Genomic DNA, 17,040 nt, shown 5'->3' with positions numbered 1-17,040 from the left:
CACCCTAGAGTGAAGATTCCCGGTCCTCTCGATCTGTCCGCAAGGATGGCGGTAGCTGCGTCCTTTCGGGGAACGGTTGCTGTATAGAGATGGTTTATGGCCACTCCTGTGGTCTCACTTGATGATCTCGACCCTGTTTGCAGTCAGCCTTCGGGCGTGCGAGCAGGGTGGGTGCCGATGGACGTCTGACAGGCGTGTTCTTTTTTACTTTTTCATTGCGGTCCTTGGCTTGCCTTGGGCGTGAAGAAGAAGCTGCACCTGTGATTCTATTCTGCTGTGAATACCTTTTTGTCGAACATCTAAGTTTCTGCATATCTCGTCATTGGCCATCAATTTTTGTGATTGTCGATTCGAGATGGAATCTTTCATGACTGATGGTCCCTCCCATCTGCCGCTGTGAAGGCTCACAAAAAAACCCACAAATGACTGACCCACCCAAGGCAGGCGGACGGTCGGTCCTTCCATCATGTCTTTCTTGGTCAGTGGACCCCACGCAGCATTGGAGTTCCATGCCCGCGCCTCCTCCGTGGCCAGTATTATTTGATGGTGTATTAGATACATCATGCTCGCATCGAGACTGCCAGTCGGAAGCGCTTGGGTTGTGGTGATGGCCTGCCGCATGATGCTAGGCTGGCGCCCCGGTCGGCGACTCTGGCGATGATGACTGCGACAATCATGTAACCTTGCTTAAGAGGAAATAACGTTCAATACATGTCTATGGTATGTTATAGCAACACTTCGTAAGACTCATAAAACAGTCACAGGTCGTGCAAAATCGAGATTGCACCTTATTTGAACGACGCGACCGTCCCTGGCCCAGAAAAGGGTCCCATCCTCTGTGAGCACACATGTATCCAAGCTGTGGCTTCCAACCCAATCGCGAGGTACAAAGTAATAGCGTTGATACGGCTCTGCCGTCGGGGGCGTGAGTTCCGCAAGGCGGTAGACACACAGCCATAGGTCCTGGTCGAGAAAGACGAGTTTGGAGCCAGGAAGAACTCCCAGAAGCAAATGTACGTGGCGAGAAACATTCGGGGGTATTCTATTGAAGTTAATGGTGGTGCTAGATCTTGGTTGCCAATCGTCTAATCGAGAGATCAGGAGATGGGCATCTGATGCCCGTTTGAGGATACATTTGATGTTGCCAGGAGTAGATGTACGGAATCTTGGCATAGCTGTGCTCTGACGAGCAAAGAGCTACTAGAGTGAACCATGGCATCGGGGGTTGATGCACCAAGGCCACTGACATTAGTCGGTTTGTTGGTAGGTTCCTCAAATTTGATGCTTCCCTGGGGCTCCATGGTTGCCCAGTCGTATACTTGTGCATCTCGCGAGGCACAAGCTACAACTACACATGGATCCGTGGGGTGACGGAACCACTTGCGGTCGCCTGCTAAGGGTTCTAGATATGTGGTTGCCAGTAATCTCGTTTCCTGGACAGAGTAAACGAACACGTCCTTCGCTGTGCTAATCAGAAGCATACTGTTATCAGGGCTGAATAACATCTGTTTGATGTTGCTGCTCTTCAAGTCGATTTGCGGATCAGGGAGTGGCGTAATCTCAACGCTTCGGTCTCCAGCAACAATGACGGACTTGATCTGGATGTCGCCCGCTAGATCAGCCACTGCTACAGACTGTCCATCCGGACTCCACGAAATATGGGTGACGTTAAGAAAGTTGTAGAAACGAGCCAGCTCGAAATTCCGGTCGCCATTGTCGGGGAAGATGAGCACGCCACCGTCCGCATATCCAGCGCAGTATGATGACCCATCTGGAGACACGGCAATCGCAGTAATAGCTTCAAACGCCGTGATACGCTTCTCGGAGAGTTTGGATACTGCTGTAGAGGAGCGTGCATCACTATTGGAATCACTCAACTGCGCCTCGATCACGTCGAAACGAGTCATACTGTGTGGCTCCCACACATTCACGACTCCGTCGCGCAGATCGAAGAATTGCCCACTGTTGGGACTAAAGGCAAGACCCATGACTAGGTCATCCGAGGAAAGCTGGTAGATGACACTGAAGTGGGCGAAGTTCCATACCCGGACGGAACCGTCACTGCTGCTCGTCGCGAAGAGCTTACCGTTGGGGCTAGATCTCATCAGCTCTCTTCGCCGCTTCGACAGCTTCGTCGGTTAAAGGGTGCCACTTGAATACGCAGCCATCTTTATAAATCCCGAGAACATGGCCCGTGACTGGATTCCACGTGAAACGATCCACGGCGAACCAATTCGACGACGGCCGACGGTCGCCGTTTCGGAAATCTCTGGCCCTCTTGCACTTATTTATGCACCGCCCGTCAGAGAGTCTCCAGACTGAGAGGGGGCCACCTCTATACGATACGGCGACATATGCGCGGTCTTCGCTAAACGCCAGGCACATGGGTGAGTTGGCAAGCGCGCCATCCATGGCTGTCTCGTTGAGCAAATCTTGGTGAAGTACACGCCAGCCTCTGTTAGGTTCTGGGCAAATGGCGTATCTGATAATTTTGTCGTCACCCCCAACTATGAGTTTCCGATAATCCTCGTCAAAGATAATGTCCAGGGCGCGCGTATATGGAGGATTTTCGATGGAGACGACCATCTTTCTGGAAGGAATTGTCCAAACCTTGGTCCCTGTAAGCCCGTAGGTGACAAGCTTAGATCCAGAACCGTTGAGAGCCATCGCTGTCACTGGGCCCGAGTGGTCAATAGAGCCGACTTCCATGAAGCTCGAAGAATGCCAGAGGTGCACGACCCCCATTGATGTCAGGACGGCAAGAGTCTTTCCAGCGCTCGTGATACTCCATGTCTGCCTGGCATTGGAGCTAGACAAGGTCTTATCGAAGGCGTTTCGCCAGACTGTGGCTGGATCATCCGACTCAAGGCCTAGGCTTCCCGCTGGCAGCGTGCTCAGCTTCTTGCGGAACTCAGGTATATTCCTGGCCATTTGTAATGCTATGGCTTTGAGGCTAGCAGCTGGTGAGGATTTACGCTGGTCCGAATGTTTGAAGAAAAAGTACTGGCACCGCATGCTGGATTCTCGGAGATGATTAATGAGAAAGGCTGACAACACCGATTTACCGCTTGCTGGAGGAGCATTGTACCAAAGGACAGATGGCTCTTGAGTCCCGCTAATCCACGAGACGAACTCGGGCATTTCGAGAAACTAGCTGCAAGTGTCTGGTATCCAACAGCGGCGCAAGGAATTATACTCATCCTCGGAGGTAGTGCAATTACGGAAAAGCTCCGTCAGATTCAGTGTATCTTCCACTGATACACTGTCTTGCGAGGACAGCTGGGGCTGAGACCGGAACGTGGAAGCGGGAGATTTAATCGCGTTTCTGACGCTGAGGTAGTTGGAGTCGCTGGGGCTGCCGTATTTGCAGATATTTTGGCGGTCAGCCTGTAAAGGATTGGATATTTCGGACGGGTAACCTAGGATGGACGAGTCTTTTTCCAGGACCATGATCTTCCTAGGGCCTATATTAGTTGCGATGGTCTCGTAGAAGGACCAGATGGAAAGGTTTGGGGCCAGATGACGGAACTGCTCATTCAATTCTTCGAGCGCTTGTGAGCTCTTGTTCAGATCCGCGATGAAGCTTTTGGACGCTTGAAGAGTCGCGGCTACAACTCGGTTGAGTGTTTCTGCTAAGTTGGTCCCACGATGTGGTGTTGATAAGAATATGATGGCGGAGACGGAAGCGACAATATTTTTGAAGTCCTCGTCGTGCAGGCCCATCAGGTAGGCCTTCTTGACTACCAAGCCTCCCATGCTGTGGACGACGAAGATGATGGGTCTCGCCCCAATATCGAGAGGGTCGCCAGCTTCGTCGCTGGCAAAACGCATCTCGTACAGAAGCTCCTTGGCAAAGTCACCGATGGTGGCCACACTCTTGGAGGCACCACGCCAGCCGGCACTGTATCCAAAAGTCAAAATCCTCGCGGCACCCATGTCCCGCTCGAAGGGGAGCCAGCTCTCGGGCCAGAATAGAGCTGGATCATGGTTCTTCGTCCAGGTGCGGTGGCAGTGTCCTCCCAATCCGTGAACAAAGATGATGTCGATGGCAAACAGGTCTGGCGAGTGAAGGACATGGAGACCTTGGGATGAAGGCGCTGGTGTTGGACTAGGGCTGCGGAGGCTGGATCCCGATGATGCCGTCCGGGTCGGGAGACTTAAGGTGGCTCCATCACCTGGGGTGGAAATGGTATCGGCTGAAGCTGATGCCCGTCGTGGTTCGCCGCTTACTGAGGACTTCTTGCCGGAGCGAAATCTTTTGAACTGGATAAGTGAGTTGAGTGTCCAAAGAATCATGGAAGAAACACTTTACCATGGCGTTTTCCCCTATGTAGTCGTCCTACCGACTTGAACGATGCGACAATCAAGCAGGCCTGGCCGTGGCCGTGGCCCTTGGGAGCCGCCTGGAGCCTTGTTGGAGCCCATGGTTGCCGCCTCAGCCGAACCCCGCTGCTTGAAGACGGAAACTGGTGGCTTCGTATTAAAATGTGTTGGTTACTCGTACAGATTCTGTGATCTTTGCTGCATGACTTGCTAGAGAGAAGGTGCGATCAACGGCCCGGCGACCAGTGAGTGGCCCTACGAACAGATTCCACCATGGACCAAGAAGGGGCACAGCCACCAACTGCAAGTTCCAACAACTGCGTCCATACCTGTTGGTGAACTTCATATGTGAGCTGAGGAGTGTAGCTGGCTACCCCGCATCTGCTCTTCCCTTTTCGATAAGAAGGTAATTCTATAATAGGTCTGGTGATGTCTCGGGTGGCTACAGCCTGCAGGTTAGAAGATGGGGGTGGCCAACCGGCGCCAATTCCAACCTTGTCGTCGCTGATATTTAAGTCCAAGATTCCTTTGGTTACATTTTGGTATGTGGCCGCACATTATACCCTGCGGCCACCCAATCTGCTCCTTGGCTAGAAAGCGTGTACTAACAACAAGACCATGTCTGTCGAGTCCATCCCACACGTCGTCGCCGGTGTGGCATTGAACACGCTCGGATCTATCGACAGCTCTGGCGACTTCCCTATCGATGGAAATGTCCTCGCCAAGTTTCCCGCTGGCACAAAGTTGGTCTCAGCAAGCCCCTTTGGAACGTCGGCATGGACCGTGACGGCGCGCCTCCATGTCGAGCACGCGGACGGAACGCAATCATCGTACTTCCTCAAGTCAGCCCCGCACGATCATGGCCGGACCATGATGGAAGGAGAATTCAATGCCATGTCAGAGCTGTACAAGTGGGCGCCAGATCTAGTCCCCAAGCCGCATTCCTTTGGCAAATACTCTAGGGGGAACCCTCAGACCTACTTCTTCCTGTCCGAGTACATCCCCATGTCTGACAAAATGCCCGATCCAAACCAGCTATGCCAGAAACTAGCAAGACTGCACCGTGAAAGCCAGTCCCCCACGGGCGAGTTTGGCTTTCACACGACAACGTGCCAGGGACGCATTGCGCAAGCGGTCGGCTGGGAGAAGAACTGGACTACCTTCTTCACCAAGCTACTACAGCATGTTGTTGACCTGGACTTCCAGACCAATGGGCATTGGGAACATCTTGATCAGCTTGAGAAGCGTCTAGTCTCGCATGTCATCCCCCAACTCTTGGACCCCCTGCAGACCGATGGGCGATTCATCAAACCGAGTCTAATCCATTCTGATCTGTGGGAGGGCAACACCGGTACCTCGTTCGAGAATGGGAAAATTTATATTTTCGACTCGGCTGCGTTTTACGCGCACTACGAGATGGAAATTGGCGACTGGCGCTGTTACTACAACAAGATTGCCAACCACGTTTATACAACGACCTATCTGCGCCACAACCCCCCCAGCGAGCCAAAGCAAGACTGGGAAGACAGAAACCGCCTCTACAGCATCTACTACAACGTTATCTACTCGGTCAATCATATGAGCCAGGGCACTGCCATTCGGCAGCTGTAGGTTATATAATCATGCAAGCCAAGGCCTCGTCACTAACAGCGAGCAGGGCCTACTGCGACATGTACTATTTGATTGATAAGTTTGCTCCATTCCCGGGAAATACTGGACCTCCAAGACTTGAGCAGTCGGAGATGGTTTTGCTGTCCGCTGAGAGAGATCATACCGTCACCTGATGGCCCGGTAATGGGCTCTTGGTTTGAGGGGATGGGGAAGGATAGGCATAGGGATCGTTGGATACAGAAATAAGTGTTGGATTTCATGGAGATTTCTTGAAAATGTGAATATCTAAATTTTCCTTATTGGACCCTTATCGGGAACTAGTTAGAGTAAAGCGACTAGTATTATTGTATTAAAGACACCTGGTTCTACCGGGAGGGTAAAGTCGGGGAGCTTTCTTGTAGAGGAATAAAGATGTCTTTGCGTGACCTTCTGGGGATCTGGGATTTAAGAGATTGATTATATATAAATGCATGTATATAAAATTTAAGATATGGTATACACATCTCCGGGACTTGTTTATATGCTGCTTCTACTGGCCCACTTTGCGTGTGTTGACACAGGTAGACGTTGGTTATCTGCATGTACACCGCTCAAACTCCCCGCACGTATGTCTCCCTTGTTTAAAACCTCCCGTCCCTGGGAATGAAACGGTTGTATAAAATCCATGCCCATGGCCTCATATAATACGCTTTTATCCCGTCAAGACCACAGATTACAGGTCCCTCTCAATTATGGCCGCGAAACTCGGCGTTGAGGCGTCCCCTGATGTCGGCGTGATGCCCTCAGATTCCCAGCAGAGCACCATCACAGGCGAAGAGAAAGGACAAAGCCCCATCGCCGAGCAAGTAAAACAGTATACGTCTTTTACGAAAAACCAGCTCAGAGGCCTGCGTCTTCTCCTCGGATTCTCTGCCATCACCTCTCCCCTCACGGCCACCATCTACTTCCCCCTCCTGCCCCTTCTCCGAACCCAGTTCCACACCTCAGCGCAGGGGATCAACCTCACGCTGACAATATACATTATTTTCCAAGCCATCTCGCCTGTTCTATTTGGTCCTTTGTCCGATACATACGGCCGACGCCCCATGTTCCTCTTCACCCTGGCTATCTATCTGATCAGCAACATCGGCCTCGCCGCCAACGAGCACAACTATGCGCTCCTACTGGTGCTCAGGGCGTTCCAGAGCCTGGGCGCCAGCGCAGCCTACGCCATTGCCTTTGGAGTCGTGGCTGACGTCTGCATCCAGAGCGAACGTGGGAGAATGCTGGGTCCCATCAGTATGGCGCTCAACCTGGGTGCCTGTGTCGGGCCCGTCGTCGGTGGTACGGTCGCCTACTTGAACGGGAGCCACGTCTGGGTGTTTTGGGCACTCGTAATTGTTGCTGCTGTCCTCGTAGGCGCTGTGGGATTCCTGCTTCCCGAGACGTCCAGGGGTCTAGTCGGCGACGGGGGCGATGGCAGACTGTTCAAGTGGTGGCAACTAAGCTGGTTGGGGCTCATCAGACGAGGCAGTAATAGTACCATGAACTTGGTCGAAGAAGCAGACCATCCACGCCGCTCACAAGGAACAAGCACGCAAAAGTCTGGCACGGCTGCTATTCTAGACGCCCTGAAGAACCTGCTCAACTGCTTCCGCATCATCTTCTACAAGGACACCTTCCTGACCGTGTGGATGCACGGGTCCTTCTACGCAGTGGACTACTCCTTCGTCGCCGCCCTCCCCGACATCTTCGAGCAGGTCTACGGCTACAACAAGCTGTACGTCGGCCTGGCCTACCTGCCTCGTGGCGTTGGCATCATCCTGGGGAGCTACTGCACCGGCCGGCTCATGGACCACAACTACCGCGCCACCATCGCCGAGCTCGGCTGGCCCGACTCCAAGACGGCATCCGGGCCGGACATGGCCGCGTTCCCCATCGAGCGCGCCCGGTCACGCAGCACCTACTGGCTCCTCGCCGTCTCCACGGCGAGCATGGCGGGCTACGGCTGGGCCGTGTCGCGGGCGGCGCACCCGGCCGTGCCGCTGGCGCTGCAGTTCGTCGGGGGCTTCTGGGGCACGTACTTCTACACGACGTACAGCGCGCTCATGGTGGACGTGTTCCCTGAGAGCCCCAGCACGGCCGCGGCGGCGACGAGCGTGGCCCGGTGCGCCATGGCGGCCGCCGCTGTGGCCATCCTGCAGCCGCTGCTGGACGCTGCGGGTCGGGCGTGGTACTTTACCGTGCTCGGTCTGTGGAGTGGCATGTTTGGTGCTGGTGCCGTGTTTATGCTGAGACGAAAGGGCATGGGGTGGAGGAGAAGGAGAGGTGCGGAAAGGATTATGTAATACTAATGTACTTCATATTATGGATGATGGCTCAAAACTCATTCATTCTCGGATCCCAACACGCTATGCTCCAACAAGTACCAAAACGCAATGCCGACAGTACAATGAGGAAAGCCAAGCTGCAATCTAGTTACCGTTATCCCACCCCCTCTCCCTAGTCGTCCAAAACGGAGAGGGCGTGTCTTCTGTCATCATATCCAACAATCAATTCGAGAATGCATGTCCCTGCGTCGACCTCCCGATGGTCTTGAAACTTTTGTACTGACCATCCGTGCCCATCACGTCAAACCGCTGCACTCCCATAGCGTCTGATGTGTACCCGCTGAAGTAGTATCCAATGAGCACCACCAGGTACGTTAAAACTAGGATGGTGCCCTTGAAGTAGTTGCTCTTCCCCTCGCCATAGACATAACTGAGGAGGAAGACGCACAGGATGACCGTCACCATGTCCCACTGCGGGAACAGCAGCGAGAAGGTGTACATGGCGGCGTCAGCACCGCTGGGGATGTTGGGGTAGACGGCCGAGAAGAGGACAAGGCAGGGGATCTGCAGAAGGCAGACCTGGAGGGCATATGCGGAACCGATCTCCATCGACAGAGCAATATTGCCGTTCATAGCAAACGAGATAGCGTTCTACCGGCAGTTAGCATAATGTCTAGTTGGGGTCAAGTCACGAAAAAGAAAACTCACCAGGAACTCGGTCGTGTTGGGAACTAGAGCAAAGAGCGTGATTCCTAGGAACTTCTGGTCGATAGCAAAATTCTCGAGGACGACATCCACAGTGTCTACTAGAATCTCTGCAATAATGGCATAGAGCACTGTAGCTCCGAGGAGGATGACAGTACTTTTGACCCGGCTCCAGTTGGGCGCATCGTGGCCGCCGCCTCCGCCGCCTGCATGGCCAGTTCCAGCCTCAGCCAGTGCAATACCGTCCTCGTCGGGGAAGGCGGCGGCAGAACGAGAGGCCTGCGGCTGGACGGCCGTGGGTTTAGCCTGCTGCGGGACACCCGATGTTCTGCGCGGGAATCGTTCTCTTGAGGCGATGGTAGCGGCTGTCGCTGCAATCTCGGCCACCTCGCGAACAAGCATGTGGTTGTCAGCCTCGCTGAGACCAGGCATCCGCAGCTTGGACCGGACTTGCTCACCACCGCTACTCTTCGGGGGAACCACATGAGGGGTCGGGGGCCCGCCGTTGGGGTTCTGATTCTCTAGTGTGAGGTTGGAAGTCTGGCGCGATACATCCTCCGAGCGCGGCTGCAAGCCCGCCTTCTTCAGGGAATGGCCCAAAATGCGCTTGTACAAATGCGAATCCCGAACATCACTGCCGGTGCTCTCGCCCAGGGTCGTAGGCTGGGATGCTCTGATCGTGGTGGACGCATGAAGCTGATCCTCATGTCGTTTCTCGTCTAGTTCGGCATTCCAAATGACGGCAGCGTGAGTCCGGAGGGTAAACCAAAGACCGACCAGGTACGACAGGAACAGCATTGCTGCCGCAAGGTAGCAGTAAGGCCGAACAGCCTCGAGGTAAAACCTGTCATTCAGAGCGGGTGCCTGGGAAAAGTAGCAACGTCGACAGTCTCTACTCATACCCGACCCAAAAGGTTCATCCGGAGAGTAGTCCTCGCAGTCCAGACAGTTCAGCTCGTGAGTGCCGTAGATCTGGTAAAACAGCGTCGGACTAAAAGCACCCACCGCGGCAAAAAGCAGCATGGTTGATGTGACACCCGCTGATTTGGCGTTGAATCGCTGCGTCTTGCGCTTCAGCGCACCAAAGCACATGGAGATGCCGGGAAGGAAGAGAATGCCGGCAAAGATACTTCCCACAATGCTTCCTTCGACCAGCGGCCCCTTGCCCTGGTTCAGGGCCACACAGTAGAGGTAGACCTCAACGACAGTGGCAAAGAAGGCGTTGATAGCGGCACCGAGACCCATGGACGACTGCGCCGAGATGGATGCCACAGCTTGCCCAATGAAATAAGCGAGGGGTATGATGGAGAGCAAGCCCGCACTAAAGAGGAAAGCCGGGGAGGTGATCCAGCCCCCGACTTCTAGCACACCCTCCAGGACCAGCCAGTCAAAGATGACGAACACAACGACCACCATCAGGTTGATGAGGAAGATGTTGGTGCCATCGATGGTGTACTTCCAGTATTTAGATCCCACAGCGCGGTAGGTGCACAGGAGGATGGATGAGTCCGGTGCATCATTCGGGCGCGAATAACTAATGTCAGGCTCAAATGACAAGGCCAGGGGATGTCGTCGCAGGTGGTCGAACAGGAGGATCGTGACCTTGCCCATGGGGATCCAGAAGACCAACAGCCAGCAGATACCCGATACGATAAGGAGCGAAGGTGAGATGAGGCAGTAGAAGAAGATGAAGAAGATGACGCGGCCGATGTTCCACTCTCCGCGGCCAAAAAGACGCCTCTTCATCCGCGGAGGCATGTCGCCTCCCTCACCACGTCGTCGGCGGCCGAGGAGGCTTTCCGTCTCGCTGGCCTCTGAGTCGATACTTCTCCTGGAACGTCCCACGATAGAGCGGTTCCTGTCCGGGCCAAAGAACAGACGGCCATACTCGAGATCCCCTTGCTGCCACTGCTCGTACTCAGAAATACTCCTTCCTTCGTCCTGATCTTCGTCTAGGTAAGCTTCGTCCTTCTCCAGGCGCACAAACTTGCCAAACGGGTACAATAGATACCCGGCCAGCCCCCAAAGGACTCTCCCGTACTCTCTCCCACTAGGAGCGGCGGCAAACAGGAGGCATGTAATGGCACCAAAGGCAGCCAGCAGAGCCATCCACCAGCCAAAGACTACAGTCCAGACCAGGTTAAAGAGGAGTAGCCAATTGCTCACACGACCTCCGGGAGTAGAGTGGATATCCGCCTGCGCGGTCTTCTGAATGGATCGGTCTTTCTTGTACAGAGCAGGCTTCCAGACTCGGATACCGAACGGGTGAGTCTCGTTGATGGCCTGCTGCCGGTCTTTGAGGGTGAAACTCTCGGCGTCGCTGATATCGCTGTGCGAGTCGCAGTCCAAGTGCTCCTCCAGATGAAGATCTTCATGATCCTCTTCCGGCTCCTCCTCATCGTCGGCTGTTTCAATCTCTGACTGCCGCGGTTCGGCCTCGGCGTCGTCCTCTTCTTGATAGGACTCGACTCGAGATAGGTTGGTGGGGGCCTGTGACCGGCGACGCGTTGAATAGCCAGCCATCTCTCGCTCTCGCTCTCGCTGCCTCTCCGCAGCAGCGTCGGCTTCGACCTCGTCCTTGTCGTCGTCGGCCGAAAAGATACCACCCCGATGGGGGGTGTGGGATGACAGCTTGCGCGTCATCGGGGGTTTTCGAAGGCGAGTGTACGACTTGGTTCGGTGCGGCTGCGGCTGCGGCTGTGGCGATTGGGCTGGCTGCGGAGGCCTGGGGCGTTGTGAGGTTTCAGGGATTGGGCTGCGACTACTAGACGGGGTGGGAGTCTGAATGGCTCCTAGAGCTCAGATGCCTAGGTCAGCATACAGTCCAACAACGAATGAGAGTTGGGATTGCTAACCATAGCCCTCGGGCCTCAGGCGGGCGCTGTCTGTGAAATGGAAGCCCTCGGAGGGACCTGGGGTCTCACGACCAGCTGCACCTTGGGCTCTGCTGGCCGGATTGTGGCTGTCGGTAGGGGAAGAAGGACTGGGGACGTCCGAGTCGTCTGGCCGCTGGTGCGACGCCGACTGGTCGTCGCGCCCGGAGGGATCCATGGCGACCGACAGTTGTATGAATGAACTCAGCTAAGTACTGTCGAGCTGCATATCAGAAAGATGCGAGTGGAAGAGCAACGTGGTCGAATGGATCCGTCGAGGGGAGATCGTGGGATGACGGGTAGAAGAGATACTATATGGGTAGATAACAACCCAGGACAACCAAAACAGCTGACGCGGAAGACCTATGTTGCTGGGAATGAGAAACACGGCCCAAGCAGACAGCTGAAGGACTTCTTGGCGAGACACACGAGGCGGGCGCTCAACGGGGACAATACAGAGGGAGGAGTTTTGGGGTCTCCGAATCGGCCGGGAAGGTGGTGCGATGGAAGCCACAACAATGTGCCTCGACTCGTCGAGAAGCTGGAGGCTGGGGTACGATAGTGGAGATTACGAGTGGCAGCCTTATGACGCCTCATGCCTCGTAAATGCAACAACGGCCCGGAATTCGAGCACAGGACTCGCCTTAAAAGGTAGACGAGGCAAGAGATTGCGTTGTTTACTCTGCCTTGCCTTGAGCACACAAGAGGGGCGATCCGTCTCCCTTATCGCCAAGGGCGAACTGACGGTGGTGAAGCTCTGGTGGCCAGCAACCAGAGCTGCCGTCCTGCGCTGAGCCGTCTCACGCCATGCACCATCACCACCATCAACAGGGCATCAATACAGCGTCCTCCAAACAAATCACAGAACGATGTGGGCAGCGTGGGCTTGTGATCTCGACCATCCCGGCATGGCGCACCCGTTCCCCCACACTAACGCAGCCAGGTAGCGCCGAAGCATTGGACCTCACGTCATGAGCCGCCTCCGCATGCTTGACAAAATAAGCTGGCCGCATTGTCCATGGTCTGGTGATGCCGTATCGATGCAAATGCCGGCGAGCCGGCTCTGCTCGATTTCCCAGGTAGGGGATGATGAAGAGATTAGACACAAAACATCTCTAGATGATATGCTACCAGTACAAAAAAAAAATCAAAAATGAGAATCAAAACCGTTAATATTTTGGAACACCGTTGAGGCTGAACTTGGCACCAACCAACCGGAGCCGGAAGAATGTGTTCTCCGATCCTGTGCTTGCGTTGGCCCAGCGTTTGCCTGCGGCTTACGAGACAGCTGCAGCCTCCAGGTCCCTCCGCGACGTCAACCTCAATAATCACCACCAAGGAAGCATCACCACAACCTCCTACATCCGACCGCTCGACGGAAACCACCCCTGCCACCCCGAAACCCGACTCTCCGACACCCATATTTTCACACCCTGCCTCTGGCAGAACCGCCACGATGGCGCTCGACGAGTACTACCACAACAAGATCGAGGCCATGAAGCTCGAGATCCTGAAGGGTCAAGCTGCTCTGCGCCGTCTCGAAGCTCAGCGTAACGACTACAACTCTCGTGTGCGCCTATTGAGAGAAGAGCTTGGCCTTCTGCAACAGCCAGGGTCCTACGTTGGCGAGGTGGTCAAGGTGATGAGCACTAAGAAGATTCTCGTCAAGGTGCATCCCGAGGGCAAATACGGTATGTTCCACCACCCCACGCCGCCTTGATCGCGGAAATCTGTCTAACATGCTGCAACAGTTGTTGATGTTTCTGATAACGTCGACGTTGGCAAGCTGACCCCCGGAAAGCGGGTCACGCTCCTGTCTGACAGCTACAAGCTTGAGAAGCTTCTCCCATCCTCGGTCGACCCCCTCGTCTCCCTCATGATGGTCGAAAAGGTTCCCGACAGCACATACGACATGATTGGTGGACTGGATCAGCAAATCAAGGAGATCAAGGAGGTCATCGAGCTCGGCCTCAAGCACCCGGAGCTGTTCGAGTCGCTAGGTATCGCACAACCCAAGGGTGTCCTGCTGTACGGCCCCCCCGGTACCGGAAAGACGCTGCTGGCAAGAGCCGTTGCGCATCACACAGCATGCAAGTTCATCAGGGTGTCGGGATCCGAGCTGGTGCAAAAGTACATTGGTGAGGGTAGCCGTATGGTGCGAGAGCTGTTCATCATGGCCCGTGAGCATGCGCCATCCATCATCTTCATGGACGAAATCGACAGTATTGGTTCATCGCGTGTCGAGGGCTCATCAGGAGGCGATTCTGAAGTCCAGCGGACCATGCTCGAGCTGCTAAACCAGCTAGACGGTTTCGAGCCCACCAAGAACATCAAGGTCATCATGGCAACGAATCGCCTCGACATTCTCGACCCGGCGCTTCTACGTCCCGGGCGAATCGACCGCAAGATCGAGTTCCCACCCCCCAGCGTCGAGGCCCGTGCCGACATTCTCCGCATTCACAGCCGCAAGATGAACCTGACGCGAGGCATCAACCTCACCAAGATTGCCGAGAAGATGAACGGGTGCTCCGGTGCCGAGCTCAAGGGTGTATGCACGGAAGCGGGCATGTACGCGCTGCGTGAGCGCAGAGTGCACGTCACGCAGGAAGACTTTGAGCTGGCCACAGCCAAGATCCTCAACAAGCACGACGACAAGGAGGTGTCCCTCGGCAAGCTGTGGAAGTAAGCGGGGGACGCAAGGCACGATAGATGGTAATGGCCGGGCAAGGGGCGGAGTTGTAAGGTTAAATAAATTGTAAATTTATTGCGGGCACTGGCGTCTGCTTGGAACCCTCAAATGCCATGGCAAGATACCATTGTGCGGGCTTTGATCATGTTTGCTCTAGATTCCTATGCTGTCTTCCCACTTTCCTATAGTGGCCTAGGAAAAAGCAGGCGTGTCGCGGCCCTCGCCCTCAGGCACTTTGATTCCATGCCTGCCCTTATAGTTGGCCGGCTCAGAAGACTTCCACCCGTTCTTGTCGAGAAACTCCTTGTCCTCGAGCTGGAACACCTCGACGCGAAGCGGCCGACAGCACTTGATCATCTCCGTCTCGCTGTCAGCGCCAAAGCCCCAGAGCGAGAGATCGCCTCCAGGGCAGGTGCCTAACATGTCATTAGCCTCTCCTAATACGTCTAACATGGATCTGAATAAAACTCACTAAGTGCCATGAGGAGGTCCTGCTCGGCAAGAAACTCGATACTGTCCCCCTTCTCCGCGGGGCACGGATTCATGAAATATCTACCCTTCTCATCCAGCCCCGTCACCTGGAACAGGTTGATCACATCGTGGACGTCACTCTCGGTCAGGCCCCACGGCAGCACCGCACGCACAAGGTTTGAGTGGCAGTGGAAGTCGTACTGGGCGCCCGACGACAGCACAGCGTTGATGTACGGGTCGCAGCGCGTGCCCAGCAGGTCGTGCACGCGCCCGCCGTGCTCGTCCTGCCCGTAGCCAGCGAGGCTGTCGTGCAGAATGGTGGCCAGGGGCCGCATGTACGGCAGGACGGACCAGAGGCGGTCGCCCGTGCTGACGTGCGACTGGTACAGCTGCCGCGTGCGGGAGGCCCAGAAGCGCTCGCGTGGGTTGTGTCTGTTCCAGATGTTGAAGTCGCCTAATATAACCCGTCAGAGGTCTGTCTGCTTGGTACCTCCTATGAGGTATGGGTTCTGTCCTACTTACCGACTTGGGGTCCCTCGGGAGTGCTGATTCTCACAATGGCTCCGGCTGGGACCTCCCATGCTCTGCCAGAGCGGATAGGGATGGTGAAGTCATTGATAAGAACACGAGGAGACTTTTGGACTGTGTCGTACAGCGCCTTGTCGACGGTCAGGGGCGATCCGGCTGTAGGCGTGTAGGCCGGTATCGGCTTTGGGATGGGCTTGCGGTTCTTGAAACGCTCGCCAGCGAGGACTTGGGTGGCAGACTCGGCAGACATCTTGATAGCTCTTTCTTAGTTTCTTTTTCCTCTTTTGTTAAAAACAAGAAAGGTTTCGAATAAATTGAACTTGAAAGCACGTTTCAAGAGTTGAGTGGTGTGTATGAGTCTAGCGGATGATACCCGAACTTGATGCTCCGAAAGTGGCTTGAGTGGAGAGACGATCCGGCCAATTTTCCTCTATTGCGAGATTTAGCCAGATAGTAATTTATATCTGTCGTTTGGTCCGAATCTCAAAAGAGCCCCATCAACCGCCATTTGTAATGCCTTTCGATATAGCGCCGTTCAATCCTTTCAACTGCGGGGATTGCGACATATCTGAGGTCCGGCGTTCTCTCCGTGATACGAGTCCTTGTCGAATTTGCCCGTTTTCGAGCAGATTGGTGCCATAGCTACAGGAATTGAGCTATGGTTTACAAATCCTCTGTAGAAACTATCGTCTTCGCTGAGTTGATTTATAAGGTTGCTGGGAATATATATGCAGAATAGGGTCATAATGGGGTCATAGCTGAAACGTGCCATATTGGGACGGCTTCATTTTGAGTCCGTCTTATGGCAAAGCGGGGTAAGCCCTGTGTTGAGTAGTAGTCATGGGAGGATTTGAATGCCTCGGTCACCAAGTTAATTTACCGCGATAAATGCCAAACATTAGAGACATCCGCACTAGTGTTCACAGGTAGCGCTTAGGTTGGGGGTCTAAGATGTTGTCGTTGGGCGCCTGTGCGTGTGTCTACCCTCCTGGGAAACTGAACGCATATAATAGCTAGATGCCTACCTATGAACGACCTTGACAGAACAAAGGGAAGCACGTGGGAGGGTAAGAGCACTGCTATTGTGGGTTCTCGCTATCGATATCCGTCCGGTATGTCAGGACAGTAAACATGGGACATAGTAGTTAGACTCTAGGCTGTAAGTGCTCCGCTAGGTTAATAACCAAAGGGAACTTCAGACGGCCGAAATTTCTAACCATTGTACCAGGCCAGCTACCCTGGGCCAGATAATACGAGACAGGTGTACCATGTAATACGTGCCCTCGGGTGGAACGAAGGAGCTCAGTGGTTGTCCGGCCCCGGCATGACTTTCGGCGGCACGGTGTTGGTTAAAGTGCGACCTTTCTCTTCTTTCTATAAAGTACCCGTAGACGGTGGGAGGCACCGCCGTTAAAAGCCCTTCGCGGGAAGAGACAGGGAAAGAAGAACATGCATCAAGTGTAACGCCTCCGCAGACCCAAAGCACCTCGGCGGTAATCTAGACGAGGGACTGGTGCAAGCAGAGGGAGGT

General features: G+C 54.6%; 6 protein-coding genes across 6 annotated transcripts; 3 read left to right on the top strand and 3 right to left on the bottom strand.

The window, feature by feature from the left end:
- Positions 1-1,402: 1,402 nt before the first annotated feature.
- On the bottom strand, positions 1,403-4,315 carry ACO1O0_006613 (uncharacterized protein; the record flags this gene model as incomplete). Its single annotated transcript, XM_083195998.1, is given in 5 exon segments — positions 1,403-1,433; positions 1,453-2,129; positions 2,188-2,960; positions 3,222-4,108; positions 4,308-4,315. 5 exon segments carry the CDS (start codon positions 4,313-4,315, stop codon positions 1,403-1,405), a joined length of 2,376 nt encoding a protein of 791 aa, XP_083049014.1.
- A 626-nt stretch (positions 4,316-4,941) lies between these two features.
- On the top strand, positions 4,942-5,934 carry ACO1O0_006612 (uncharacterized protein; the record flags this gene model as incomplete). The annotated part of the gene is made up of 1 exon (XM_083195997.1): positions 4,942-5,934. The coding sequence occupies one exon, from the start codon at positions 4,942-4,944 to the stop codon at positions 5,932-5,934; it is 993 nt and encodes a 330-aa protein (XP_083049013.1).
- Positions 5,935-6,665: 731 nt separating this feature from the next.
- Positions 6,666-8,261, top strand: ACO1O0_006611 (uncharacterized protein; the record flags this gene model as incomplete). The annotated part of the gene is made up of 1 exon (XM_083195996.1): positions 6,666-8,261. The coding sequence occupies one exon, from the start codon at positions 6,666-6,668 to the stop codon at positions 8,259-8,261; it is 1,596 nt and encodes a 531-aa protein (XP_083049012.1).
- Positions 8,262-8,465: 204 nt separating this feature from the next.
- On the bottom strand, positions 8,466-11,999 carry ACO1O0_006610 (calcium:hydrogen antiporter; the record flags this gene model as incomplete). The annotated part of the gene is made up of 3 exons (XM_083195995.1): positions 8,466-8,894; positions 8,952-11,740; positions 11,804-11,999. The coding sequence occupies 3 exons, from the start codon at positions 11,997-11,999 to the stop codon at positions 8,466-8,468; spliced, it is 3,414 nt and encodes a 1,137-aa protein (XP_083049011.1).
- Positions 12,000-13,277: 1,278 nt separating this feature from the next.
- On the top strand, positions 13,278-14,507 carry LET1 (proteasome regulatory particle base subunit RPT6; the record flags this gene model as incomplete). Its single annotated transcript, XM_083195994.1, has 2 exons — positions 13,278-13,512; positions 13,573-14,507. The coding sequence occupies 2 exons, from the start codon at positions 13,278-13,280 to the stop codon at positions 14,505-14,507; spliced, it is 1,170 nt and encodes a 389-aa protein (XP_083049010.1).
- A 195-nt stretch (positions 14,508-14,702) lies between these two features.
- Positions 14,703-15,759, bottom strand: ACO1O0_006608 (urea carboxylase-associated family protein; the record flags this gene model as incomplete). Its single annotated transcript, XM_083195993.1, has 3 exons — positions 14,703-14,926; positions 14,983-15,435; positions 15,504-15,759. The coding sequence occupies 3 exons, from the start codon at positions 15,757-15,759 to the stop codon at positions 14,703-14,705; spliced, it is 933 nt and encodes a 310-aa protein (XP_083049009.1).
- Between the last annotated feature and the right edge of the window lie 1,281 nt (positions 15,760-17,040).

Source organism: Amphichorda felina, assembly GCF_050947745.1.
Source record: "Amphichorda felina strain 45539 chromosome Unknown scaffold_6, whole genome shotgun sequence".
Lineage (NCBI taxonomy): Eukaryota > Fungi > Ascomycota > Sordariomycetes > Hypocreales > Bionectriaceae > Amphichorda > Amphichorda felina.
The sequence above is the reverse complement of the archived record's forward strand: the minus strand, read 5'-3'. Positions and strand labels throughout refer to the sequence as shown.